The sequence below is a fragment of the Bison bison genome, unplaced genomic scaffold (assembly GCF_000754665.1).
Source record: "Bison bison bison isolate TAMUID 2011002044 unplaced genomic scaffold, Bison_UMD1.0 scf7180017864228, whole genome shotgun sequence".
Lineage (NCBI taxonomy): Eukaryota > Metazoa > Chordata > Mammalia > Artiodactyla > Bovidae > Bison > Bison bison.
Genome location: NW_011494800.1, coordinates 8,794,659 through 8,808,411, shown reverse-complemented (window position 1 = coordinate 8,808,411; position 13,753 = coordinate 8,794,659). Strand labels below are relative to the sequence as shown.

Below are 13,753 nucleotides of genomic sequence, written 5' to 3'. Positions count from 1 at the left end.
GGTTTTTAAATTAAGTACAGTGTTGTTTCTGTGTCTGTGACACTTCCGTTGCACAGTTGGGTTTCTCCCTTCAGCTACCTGTACCACTCTCTGAATTGTATAATTATTGAATTACAATTGTAACACAAAATCAGCAAATTATAAAGAATTACACAAATAATCAAAGGGAAGGATTTATTCTACTGTTATTAAAGAGTGTAAGACATTTACTTGCAAACAAAAGAGTGAACGATGAAGAATTAAAATCTTTTCCTCTTCCTCATTTTGTTCCCTACAAGCAGTAGTGACCATTGTTTCTCAGTGAGATGATTTGGTGTTCCAGTAGTTCATTTGCCCATAGATGAGGAGACCACCCCAACCCCTACTCTTCCAAGAACAGAAATGTGGGTGACATGAGAACCCGTGGAGTGTGTGAGTCTGGGTATAAAATCAGTTACAAATCAAAGAGGTCTTGAACCAGTGAAATAGACACAGACCTGTTAGGTTAACAATCGGAGAAACTAATACTGAAAATCATTGTATATTTCTGTACTTTCGTCACTCTTGTGAACTTCAAAGTGTCAGTTTGGGAGTAGCAGAAATTAAGTGTTTGGAATTGAGATCCCCAGAAAAATGACTAATAGAAATAAAAAATCTTCCAGTAACTTAACTAGTGATTTTTTAAAAATATATAATTAGTATAAGTAAATGTGAATATTTTATTAAAATGTAATAACACAAGAAATACAAATGCTGTAGACGTGAAAATTAGATTGCCACATTTTAACTCTAGTATAATCAAAATTATGAAACTACATAAAACTAGAAGGGAATACATTAATAATAAGAATGATTGCTTCCAGATGGTGGGGAAGGTTAGCTTTTCTGGATTTTGTTTTATGTAATTTCAAAATTTTATAATTAACCATATTTCATTAATAATAAACAATTGCTAATTAAAAATTGGTACATATTCATGAATTCAAACACACTGCCTTTTCCCTAATTTAGCAAACCAGTTTAGATTTTCCTTTCTTTAATTTGAAGTTTTACCATGTTTGGAATAAATTGAATATTTTCACCATAAAAATTTCCAAATCAGTTTGGATCCTTATTTTCTGAAACATTTTTTGTATTTTCAGATATGTTTAGAGCATCCTTTAGAAAAGTTAGGGACTTCCCTGGTGGCTCAGATGCTAAAGAATCCACCTGCGATGCAGGAGAGCATGGTTCGATCCCTAGGTTGGGAAGAGCCTCTGGAGAAGGGAGTGGCTACCCACTCCAGTATTCTTGCCTGGAAAATCCCATGGTCAGAGAAACCTGATGGCTACAGTCCATGGGGTCACACACACACAGTCAGACATGACTGAGCAACTAATACACTTCACTCAGCAATGTTATTAAATAAATACATTTACTGATTATCACTATGCAAATTTTTTGTATCCCTAGCATCTGAAACTGTACCTGGCACACAGTAGATGATGTATATTGAATAAATTGAATACTGAATAAATAAATGATTCCCTACATCAATTTGGTTACTAAATCTTGTGGATTTTTTCTCTCAGATTTGCCCCCCTTCTCTCAATCCTTGAAGCTTCTGCTCCCATTAAAGTCCTCATTATCTCTCCCATTCTCAGAAAGTCACCTCTAACTTCCTTGCCTCCCTCCAGATACTGCTTTGTCCTTTTCTGCAGCTCTGAAGTTTTAAAATGAGTGGTGTACACTCACTTTGTTTCCTTTTAAAAAACAATTCTTTTAACTTTATTTTTAATTATACAAGCAATACATGTACAAATTTTTATCAGAGAAATGCTTCTTGTTTTATTGCAAAGAGGCAGATTTATACAGTGGCATCAGGATCTATGGGTCATTCTGCAGTTATTTTTTCACTTAATACCATGTCCATGTGAATACATCTGAAAGTGAAAGTTGCTCAGTCATGTCTGACACTTTGCAACCCCATGGACTGTAGCCTGCCAGGCTTAAAACTGCCAAACTTAATTGGTACAGGTAGATGACTCTTGAGAGTCCTTTGGACTGCAAGGAGATCAAACCAGTTGATCCTAAAGGAAAGCAGCCCCAAACATTCATTGGAAGGACTGATGCTGAAGCTCCAATACTTTGGCCACCTGGTGAGAAGAGCTGAATCATTGGAAAAGACCCTGATGCTGGGAAAGATAGAAGGCAAAAGGAGAAGGGGGTGGCAGAGGATGAGATAGTTAGATAGCATCCCCAACTCAATGGACATGAATTTGAGCAAACTCCAGGAGATGGGAGAGGAAAGGGAAGCCTGGTGTGCTGCAGTCATGGTGTTGCAGAGTTCACCATGACTTAGTGACTGAACAACAGCAACATTTAGATTGTTTAAAATGTTTAATCCTTGACCAACGCTGCAGTGAGCATCCTTTCTGGATGCTTTTTGTGAATATGTGCAATTGTTTCTCTAGACTGTATACTGAAAAGTGGAACTGTTGGGTCATAAGTTATTCACATTTAAAATTTTAAAAGATACTCCCAAATGTGCCCTCTAAAAAAATCTTTATCAATTTACACTGCAACCAACATGAATGAGATTATTGAATATTATGCCATGTTTTATTTGTGAGAGTCCCTTGGACTGCAAGGAGATCCAACCATTCCATTCTGAAGGAGATCAGCCCTGGGATTTCTTTGGAAGGAATGATGCTAAAGCTGAAACTCCAGTACTTTGGCCACCTCAGGCGAAGAGTTGACTCATTGGAAAAGACTCTGATGCTGGGAGGGATTGGGGGCAGGAGGAGAAGGGGACGACAGAGGATGAGATGGCTGGATGGCATCACTGACTCAATGGACGTGAGTTTCAGTGAACTCCGGGAGTTGGTGATGAATAGGGAAGCCTGGCGTGCTGCGATTCATGGGGTCGCAAAGAGTCAGACACAACTGAGCGACTGATCTGATCTGATTTGATGGATAAAAAATATTTCATTGTTTCATTTTGCATTTCCCTAAACACTTGGTGAAGTTAGCTGATGTTTGGAAGGAAGGTGCTAATTGACTTTTTAAAAACTATTTTTCCCTCCAAAAAATTTCCTTGCCAAAATCAAAATTTAACAAATTTTTTTCTTCATTCATTTCCTTCAGCCAGCCAAGCCAGAGACTTGCTGTCAAAGATGCTAGTGATTGACCCAGCAAAAAGGATATCAGTGGATGACGCCTTACAACATCCGTACATCAATGTCTGGTATGACCCTGCTGAAGTGGAGGCGGTAAGGTTTAGGTTTATTTTATTTTCTTTCCACAAACAAATGGTAGTAACTGGGTGCGCCATGGTGTGCACTGAAAGAGAGTTAGAATCCCAAAGAATTCTCAAAGGGCCCTCATAAAATTCCTAAGTCACAAAGCTGCTACCTTCCCTTCTACAAGTTATTTTCTTCAACCTATGTTTTGAGTTGCATTTCTTTTTCAGGATTTCCTATGTGAGATGGTGATTCAGTCCAATACCTTGGCTATTCATGACACACTTCCACTAGTTTTTGTTAAATTATTAACACCACCAGTATCTCCTTGTATTTAATGATCAGTCTCTCTTGATGCAAACTAAGTAACAAAAAATGTAATAGAGGAGAAATCTCTTTGCCTCTGTTCCAATCAGGTTCCTGGTTTTAATAAACTGTGGTACTAAGAACATTTATTCTTTTTAGTTAACTTATTTATTTTAATTGAAGGATAATTACTTTACAATACCATGATGGTTTTTGCCATACATCCATGTGAATCAGTCACAGGTATACATGTGTCCCCCCATCTTGAACCCCCGTCCCACATCTCTCCCCACCCTATCCCTCTCGGTTGTCCCAGAGCACTGGCTTTGGGCGCCCTGCCTCATACATCAAGCTTGTACTTGTCATCTGTTTTACATATGGTAATGTACATGTTTCAATGCTGTTCTGTCAAATTATCCCACCCTTCCCTTCTCCCACTGAGTCGATAAGTCTATTCTTAACATCTGTGTCTCCTTTGCTGCCTTGTATGTAGGATCATCATTACTGTCTTTCTAAATTCCATATATATGTGTTAATATATAGTATTTGTCTTTCTCTTTCTGACTTACTTCACTCTACATAATAGACTCCAGTTTCATCCACCTCATTAGAACTGATTCAAATAGATTCCTTTTTATAGCTGAGTAGTACTCCATTGTGTATATGTACCACAACTTCCTTATCCATTCATCTGCTGATGGACATCTAGGTTGCTTCCATGTCCTAGCTATTGTAAAAAGTGTTGCAATGAACAATGGGGTACATGTGTCTCTTTCAATTCTGGGTTTCCTCAGGGTGTATGCCCAACAGTGGGATTGCTGGATCGTACGGCAGTTCTATTTCCAGTTTTTTAAGGAATCTCCACACTGTTCTCTCAAGTGGATGTACCAGATTGCATTCCCACCAACAGTGTAAGAGGGTTCCTTTTTCTCCACACCCTCTCCAGCATTCACTGTTTGTAGCCTTTTCGATGATGGCCTTTCTGACCGGCATGAGATGATACCTCACTGTGGTTTTGATTTGTATTTCCCTAGCTGAGCATCGAAGAATCGATGCTTTTGAGCTGTGGTGTTGGAGAAGACTCTTGAGAGTCCCTTGGACTGCAAGGAGATCCAACCAGTCCGTTCTAAAGGAGATCAGTCCTGGGTGTTCTTTGGAAGGACTGATCCTAAAGCTGAAACTCCAATACTTTGGCCACCTCATGCAAAGAGTTGACTCATTGGAAAAGACCCTGATGCTGGGAGGGATTGGGGGCAGGAGGAGAAGGGGACGACAGAGGATGAGATGGCTGGATGGCATAACTGACTCGATGGACGTGAGTCTGAGTGAACTCTGGGAGTTGGTGATGGACAGGGAGGCCTGGCGTGCTGCGATTCATGGGGTCGTAAAGAGTCAGATATGACTGAGAGACTGAACTGAACTGACTGAATAATGAGTGATGTTGGGCATCTTTTTCATGTGTTTATTATCCATCTGCATATCTCCTTTGGAGAAATGTCTGTTTAAGTCTTTTGCCCACTTTTTGATTGGGTTGTTCAATTTTCTGGTATTGAGCTGTACAAGCTCCCTTGTATATTTTGGAGATTAATTCTTTGTCAGTTGTTTCATTTGCTGTTGTTTTCTCCCATTCTGAAGGCTGTCTTTTCACCTTGCCTATAGTTTCCTTCATTGTGCAAAAGCAGAACATTTAGATTATAAAGCTTTTACTAGGCCATTGGTGATTTCGTGAAGCTTTGCATAAATTAGATGAGAAAAATTGGGTATTTCAATAAGGCCACTGTCTCAGGTTGGTTCTAAGTTGACTGCCATAGGAAGGTATATCTCCGTATTTTCCATCGAGACATAGTAAAAGAATCTTCTCAGAAGCAAAACTCTTTAATTTTTTGCTATCTCCTTTTCTCTGAGTAGATCCAGGGCTGCTCAGGAAACAGGGCTACTGTTTTGCCCATGTGTGTTCAATAAGCCTCCCAATAGGAATGTCCCTCTTTTAAACTTTACTATCAACAGTGTTACCTTCTCCCATCAAAATTTCACATTCTTTGAAAACCTGTGCTGAATGATTCATAGTACCTTCAAATTACTTTGCTTGAATTGGTCATTAATTTTCTATTTGAAATATTCTTTCTATTTGTTTTCTTGTGACCTTCACTATATACCAGGATATTCTGGCCCATCCAAAGCTTGCTTTTTTTGGCTTTTTTGTTCTGCTTCACTGTGTCAGAGATGCTAGGTTCAAGCTGGCATTAATTCTCCTCCCTTCTTCACTGGACAATTGAGAGCTGAAGGATGAGAATAAAAATCAGGTAGAATCAAACTTTATAGACATAATATTAAAAAAGCAACTTTTCATAGTAACCCAGTTCTTAAGTGTTACAAAATTTCTGAGAAAATAATTCAGTGATAAATGACTTTCCTGTGTGGAAACTGAGGTATAACATTCTAACATTTTCTTAAGACCTTCTTTCTTCAGCAGCTTTACAATGATGATGAAATTTTAATTTGCTTAAAATTAATTTTAGTCACTTGACTTGATTTTTACAAAATTTTGTTGTTGTTCAGTCAGTCGGATGTGTCTGACTCTTTGCAACCCTATGGACTGCAGCACACCAGGTTTCCCTGTCCTTCACCTTCTCCCGGAGCTTGCTCAAACTCATATCCATCGAGTCGGTGATGCCATCCAATCATCTCATCCTTTGTTGTCCCCTTCTCCTCCTGCCTGTATTTCTATTTTATATGTTTTCTAAAGGATGCATGAGCTTCCCTGGTAGTTCAGCTGGTAAAGAATCTGCCTGCAGTTCAGAAGACCCCAGTTTGATTCCTGGGTTGGGAAGATCCCCTGGAGGAGGGCAAGGTAACGCACTCCAATATTCTTGCCTAGAGAATCCCTATGAACAGAGGAGTCTGGCAGGCTACAGTCCATGGGGTTGCAGAGTCGGACACGACTGAATGACTAAGCACAGCACAGCACAAAGGATATATAGCCATACAGTTTGATGAGTAAAACCAATACTATAGACTCAACACTTGGAAGCAAATCTTTTCTCCTGAACTCATAATGCAAGAATCATTGCAGTTGCCTAAAGAGTTTTAAAGAAGTGTACACAGAATGTAGCAAATGAACACTTAATACTACCTATTTATTTCCAATTTATTCTTATGTGAATTTGCAGTTGATTTTTTTCTAGACTTTCAACTCAGTTTAGTTCAGTTCAGTTCCGTTCAGTTGAATAGTCATCTCTGACTCTTGGTGACCCCATGGACTGCAGCACACCAGGCTTCCCTGTCCATAACCTACTCCCGCAGTTTGCTCAAAGTCATGTCCATCAAACCATCTTGTCCTCTGTCATCCCCTTCTCCTCCTGATTTCAACCTTTCCCAGCATCTGGGTCTTTTCTAAAGAGTCAGTTCTTTGCATCAGGTGGCCAAGGTATTGGAGCTTCAGCTTCAAATCAGTCCTTCCAATGCATATTCAGGACTGATTTTCTTTAGGATTGACTATTTTGTTCTCCTTGCAGTCCAAGGGACTCTCAAGAGTCTTTTCCAACTCCACATTTCAAAAGCATCAATTCTTTAGTGCTCAGCTTTCTTTATGGTCCAATTCTCACATCCATACATGACTATTGGAGAAACCATAGCTTTGACTAGACAGACCTTTGTTGGCAAAGTAATGTCTATGCTTTTTAATATGCTGTCTAGGTTGGTCATAGCTTTTCTTCCAAGGATCAAGTGTCTTTTAATTTCATGGTTGCAGTTACCATCTACAGTGATTTTGGAACCCAAGAAAATAAAGTCTCTTACTGTTTCCATTGTTTCCCCATCTATTTGCCATGAAATGATGGGACCAGATACCATGATCATCATTTTTTGATTGTTGAGTTTTAAGCCAGCTTTTTCACCCTCCTCTTTTACCTTCATTAAGAGGCTTTTTAGTTCCTGTTTGTTTTCTGCCAATAGGGTGGTGTCATCTGCATATCTGAGGTTATTGTTATTTCTCCCAGCAATCTTGATTCCAGCTTATGCTTCATCCAGCCTGGCATTTCTCATGATATACTCTGCATAGAAGTTAAATAAGCAGAGGGTTAATATACAGCCTTGATGTAGTCCTTTCCCAGTTTTGAACCAGTCCATGTTTCCATGTCTAGTTCTAACTGTTGCTTCTTGACCTGCATACAGGTTTTGCAGGAGGCGGGTAGGGGGTCTGGTATTCCCATCTCTTAAAGAATTTTCCACAGTTTGTTGTAACCCACATAGTCAAAGGCTTTAGTGTAGTCAATGAAACAGAAGTAGATGTTTTTATGGAATTCTCTTGCTTTTTCTATGACCCAACGGATGTTGGCAATTTTATCTCTGGTTCCTCTGCCTTTTCTAAGTAAAATCCCCAAAACTAAATATTCTTAGTTTAATTCTAATGCTCTTAAAACTGAAAAAAAAAACTAGTGTTCTTACAACTAAAAACTAGAATCTCTTCCAATCTCTTATTCTTGGGAAATACTTCAAATATATTCCTGGGGTAGAATGAAATAATGAAATAAGTAAGAGAAAGTATGATGTAGACATATGTGAAAATTAAGCATGAGTTTTTTTCTCTGATGATTTTTGAGGTTATGCTGATGAAATTTTATTTTATTTATTTATTTTTTAAATTTTATTTTATTTTTAAACTTTACATAATTGTATTAGTTTTGCCAAATATCAAAATGAATCCATCACAGGTATACATGTGCTCCCCATCCTGAACCCACCTCCCTTCTCCCTCCCCATACCATCCCTCTGGGTCATCCCAGTGCACCAGCCCCAAGCATCCAGTATCGTGCATCGAACCTGGACTGGCATCTCGTTTCATACATGATATTTTACATGTTTCAATGCCATTCTCCCAAATCTTCCCACCCTCTCGCTCTCCCACAGAGTCCATAAAACTGTTCCATACATCAGTAACCCTGTGTACGAGACAGCAAAAGAGACACTGATGCTGATGAAATTTTAGATAAACATAAATTATTTGAAATTACTGCTCAGTTATTTTGATAGCTGGAATCATGTTGCATATATATTTTTCCTTATATGTAATGTAATGTGTATAATGTGTTTTTAATGGATTGTGGCCTAGAGTTTAATTGGAGTCATAAAGTCTGTATTTGTAATTCACTTGTAATTATGTTGCCTATAAAAGAGACAGTTGCTTAGAATCTATAACAACATATTAATGAATAGTTTCAATGGGTTTTTAAATTAATTTTAACTTCTTATGAAAAATTCCTCTCAAGTATAGAAAGATCAAATTTAGGGTACTTAAAAGGCTAGAATCTTTTTCTCAGTCATTTCAATATTGCCAAAGTGAGTGTCTTTGAAGGAAAAGGGGGGCAAGTAGAGGATTTAATAAAGGAGAAAGTGCAAAAGAATATGATGTCTTTAGGAAAAATAAGGGTAGAGAAATGCTATGTGTATTAATCAGTTAATCATACTACAAGCTATCTTATCACGTTTCCAAAAGTGCCAAACTACCAAACTGAAAAGAGAAGAGCATATGAATGGTGTCATAATGCTAAGAGAGAAAATTATTCATGTAACGATGAAGTTGAAAGTGTACAAAGTTGAATGTCAAGGTGAATATTCATCTCTTTGTGTAACAGAACATCAAATTTGAAGTTAGATCTGTTCAGATTATTAGCAAGTTCTTATTCAAGTAATGTTCAGAGCAACAGAAATACGTTCTTCAAACACAAAGGCCACATTTACCGTCAATACTTTTTCATGAAATGCTTGGAGCTATTCTCACTGTTTCAGTATTCATTAAGAAGAGTTCTATATCAGACATAAATGCCATTTATTGAGTTGTTTGCATCATCACAGATGTGGAAAGATGCATTAGGTTTAAATTCCTGTTCTGTCACTTACAAGCTGGCCTAATTCAAGTTTCTTGTCTGAACTCTGTTTTCTTAACTAGGAATAGAGAACAATCATACATATTGTAGAGTGTTCTTCAGGAATTTAGAGTTAATGTAGATAAAGTACTTTGTACAGTGCTTGGTAGCCAGTAAATATCACACAAATTCTTATTCTCATAATCATTACTATTACTATTATGATTTTTACTTGCATGCCTTTGCTGTGTGTGTGTGTGTGTGTTTGTGTGTGTGTGTGTGTGTGTTAGTCAGTCAGTCGTGTCTGACTCTGCAGCTGCATAGACTGTAGCCTGGCATACTCCTCTGTCCATGGGATTCTCCAGGCAAGAATACTGGAGTGAGTTGCCATTTCCTTCTGCAGGGGATCTTCCTGACTCAGGGGTCAAACCCAGGTCTCCTGCATTACAGGCAGATTCTTTACTGACTGAACCATCAGGGAAGCCTGCTCAAGCCTTTGCTACCTTTTGATATTCAGAAAAATAGATATATTTGGTGAAAAAGAGGAGCTGCTCAAGAAACTATAGAAATAATCTACATTTAAAAAAAAATCACTAAAATCCATCTAGTTCCTGTAAGATTTTAAATAGTTGGCTTTTATTTATTTATTTTGCTGATGTAGACCCTCCAAGTATAAGAAAATCCAGTGCCATTAATTTAAGCCAACATAAAGACAAATTATGGGGCTTCCCAGGTGACTTGGTGATAAAGAATTCACCTGCCGTTGCAGGAGATGCTGGTTCAGTCCCTGGGTGAGAAGATTTCCCTGGAGTAGGAAATGGCAACTCACTCCAGGATTATTGCCTTGAAAATTCCATGGACAGAGGAGCCTGATGGGCTACAGTCCATGGGGTCACAAAGAGTCAGACACAACTGAGAATGCAAGCATGCATCCAAAGATAAATTACATTGTTTACAAATATTCTTTATAACTATTGATATCTTTAAGAAATTAGCGTATAGTCAGGGCAATTTTAGGGAATCAGCTTGACATTTTCTCTGTGCTCTGTTGGAGGGAAATACCGAGACAGTAGGGATCAGCTGCCTTGTTTCTTGTCCGATTCCTGAGTTTAGAGACCCTGCTAGGATACAGGGTGACTCTCACCTTGCAACCCCTGAGAATAGGCATATGGATACACTTTAGGAGGATTTTTGTGAACTGCAAGCTAAGGAGGAGTCAATTAACTCTGTCTCAGGGCATATAAAAAAGTAACTTAAGAAGAGTATGATATGTGACCTTTTTTTATATATATACATAGTTTTAACTTTTTCAGAAACTTCTGAGCACCCTATGAAAGCTCATGAGTATATAGGAAACTTACTAAGGGCTTCTGTAATTCTTCTGTGTTGGAGATGGGGGGGAGGAAGATGGAGGGGAGGAAGAAGGGAGGGAGAAATGCTTGGCTACCAAACCAAAGACATCCAAACTCAAAGGCATCATCATGGGAGTTCCCTGGTGGTCCGGTGGCTAAGACTCCATGTTCACAATGCAGGGGGCCCATGTTTGATCACTGATCAGGGAGCTAGGTCCCACATGCCGCAACTAAGAGTTCACATGCCACAACAAAGATCCCAGAGTAGCCAAATAAGTATTCAAAGTAATCATCATGAAGATCTCAATTAGGAACTTACCATGTTAGAGAAGGACATTCATTTCTCAATTCATGATAAAAAGGAAGGCTTCTAACCTAACACTAGAACTATTGTCTCCTGGGATACTGCTCCTGGGGGCCAGGCTCATGGCCAGCAGTGATCAGGTCCACTGTTGGAAGGCTCTGTCTCTGAGAAGCCCAGATACAGTCCTAAATGGTCAAAACATCACTCTGGGAATCTGGACAGAGGGACAGGTTGAACCAGTCAGGCAGCTGGTATCTGAGAATTCTGCCCTCCAGTTGGCAAGCCATAGATACTTGGCAGTATAGAGGAGGATTGGCAGGCAAGCCAAACCTTCTGCCTGGTGACTGAGTCAAAGTGACAGGAGAGAATGCGGGAAGAGAGGCTTGAAACGTGGGCCTCAGCTGACAATGGACTAGAGAGAGAGGTTGGGAATAGAAATATACCTGCCATCCATATAGGAAAGGTGTGGCTAATCCAATCCAGTTTCAGTGGAGTGTGATTAGGAAAGCAAAGCCAGTGCTGAACTTATTTGTTATTTCTTATCCAATTCAAGATTAATTTGGGAATTGGGACAAGGCTGTGTGGGAATTTAATCTACCTATATAGACCCTAAGTTAAACAACCTGGTTGTCAGCTCCCCAGTGAGAGAATAACTTGGGAAACAGAGTAATGCTTACATGTATTAGTGCTGAAGTTCAATTAAAATAAGCATGGTGAAAATGTAAGCCCAGAATAGTCAGTAATGTTACAAATTTACTGTTTATAACATAAGGTAATTAGTAGAGCCTTAAATGTTTTATTAATATTTACTATTACATAGCTCTAGGGATTATGTTATTTTTGTGAGCAGTGAAAGTATAGGAACAAGCTAACCTGACTATTATAAACTCTTTTACTGCAAGGCCATCATAGATTTCATGCTCTTTGAGCAGTGTTACTCTCTGACATTATTTTATTTATCTTGTCTGCCTTTGTATCTTATTGGTCATTACCAAAGTGAGCACATGGAAGAGATGACCAACCATACAAGAAATATGCACTATTTTTAATCTTTTTGTGACATAGATGTGTAAATTTTAATGTTGTGTATGTCTAGAAATTTATTCAAGGTAAATCTTAAATGAGAGCTTAAAGATCATTGTAGAATGTTTGCATGCTACAGTTTGTCCAGTATCAGCATCCAGAATATCAGCTCTACAATTATAAACAGCAACAGGCACACAGATCAGAAAGCATGAGGAGGAGAGTAGAATAGGGCTAGGTGTGGAATCAGAAAGCATCAAAAAGAGAATCAGGAGCCTGTGTTAAAGTAGCACAGATTCCAGAGCTTGGTCTGAGCAATCCAGAGTGAGGGCTGACTCAGATGTGAACAAATCACAGAGGGCAGGGCGGGCACATTGGACCAGTTCAGCAGAAACTTGTACTCTAAGGTCAGAGGTTGAGAAGATACCACCCTACAAGGCATTTATACAGAGGCAAAGCTAAGAACATTTTCTGATCACAGGGCAAAAGTCAAGAGCAGATAGAGCAGATATGCTTTTCTCTGTCTCTCTCCTTTTAAATTTTAACCATATTTAACTGTACAGTTCAGTGGCACCAAGTACATTCACATTGTTGTGCAACTCTTACCATCATATATCTCCCGAATTTTTCACCTTCCTGCACTGAAACTCTGTCTCCATTAAACATTAACTCCTCATCTCCCTCACCCTCCCCACTCCAACTCTGCCTTCTGGTCCCTGGCATCTACCAATGTACTTCCTGACTCTATGAACTTGACTATTCTGTTGTTGTTCAGTCACTTAGTCATGTCCAACTTTTTGTGATCCCATGAACAGCAGCACTCCAGGCTTCCATGTCTTTCACCATGTCCCAGAGTTTGCTCAAACTCATGTCATGATGGATGGCATCACTGACTCGATGGAGATGAGTTTGAGCAAGCTTCAGGAGTTGGTGATGGACAGGGAATCTTGGCATGCTGCAGTCCGTGGGGCTGCAAAGAGTCAGACATGACTGAGCAACTGAACTGAATTGAACTGAACATGTCCATTGAGTTGGTGATGCCATCCAACCATCTCATCCTGTGTCTTTCCCTTCTTCTGCCTTCAATATTTCCCAGCATCAGGGTCTTTTCCAATGAGTCAACTCTTTGCATCAGGTGGCCAAATTATTGGAGCTTCAGCTTCAACATCAGTCCTTCCAATGAATATTCAGAGTTGATTTCCTTTAGGGTTGACTGGCTTGATCTCCTTGCAGTCCACAGACACTCAAGAGTTTTTTTCTGGCACTATATAGTTTGAAGGCATCAATTTTTCAACACTCAGCCTTCTTTATTATGGTCCAACTCTCATATCCATGCATGACCACTGGAAAAACCATAGCTTTGACTATATACACCTTTGTCGGCAAAGTAACCTCTCTGTTTTTTAATATGCTGTCTGGGTTTGTCATAGCTTTTCTTACAAGGAGCAAGCATCTTTTAATTTCATGGCTACAATCACTGTACACAGTGATTTTGGAGCCCAAGAAAAAGAAGTCTGTCACTGTTTTCATTGTTTTCCCATCTATTTGCCATGAAGTGATGGGACCAGATGCTTTTGAACTGTGATGTTGGAGAAGACTCTTGAGAGTCCCTTGGACTGCAAGGAGATCCAACCAATCCATCCTAAAGGAGATCGGTCCTGGGTGTTCATCGGAAGGACTGATGTTGAAGCTGAACTCCAATAC

The 13,753-nt window shown here is 39.1% G+C and overlaps 1 protein-coding gene across 3 annotated transcripts in view; it reads left to right on the top strand.

Annotated features, from left to right (window-relative positions):
- Positions 1–13,753, top strand: part of MAPK10 (mitogen-activated protein kinase 10) — a 195,169-nt gene that overhangs the window by 114,475 nt on the left and 66,941 nt on the right. For all 3 annotated transcript variants that reach the window (XM_010845973.1, XM_010845972.1, XM_010845971.1), the window contains exon 9: positions 3,106–3,230. In XM_010845973.1, the coding sequence (XP_010844275.1) occupies positions 3,106–3,230 (125 nt within the window). The remainder of the gene's footprint in view (positions 1–3,105; positions 3,231–13,753) is intronic.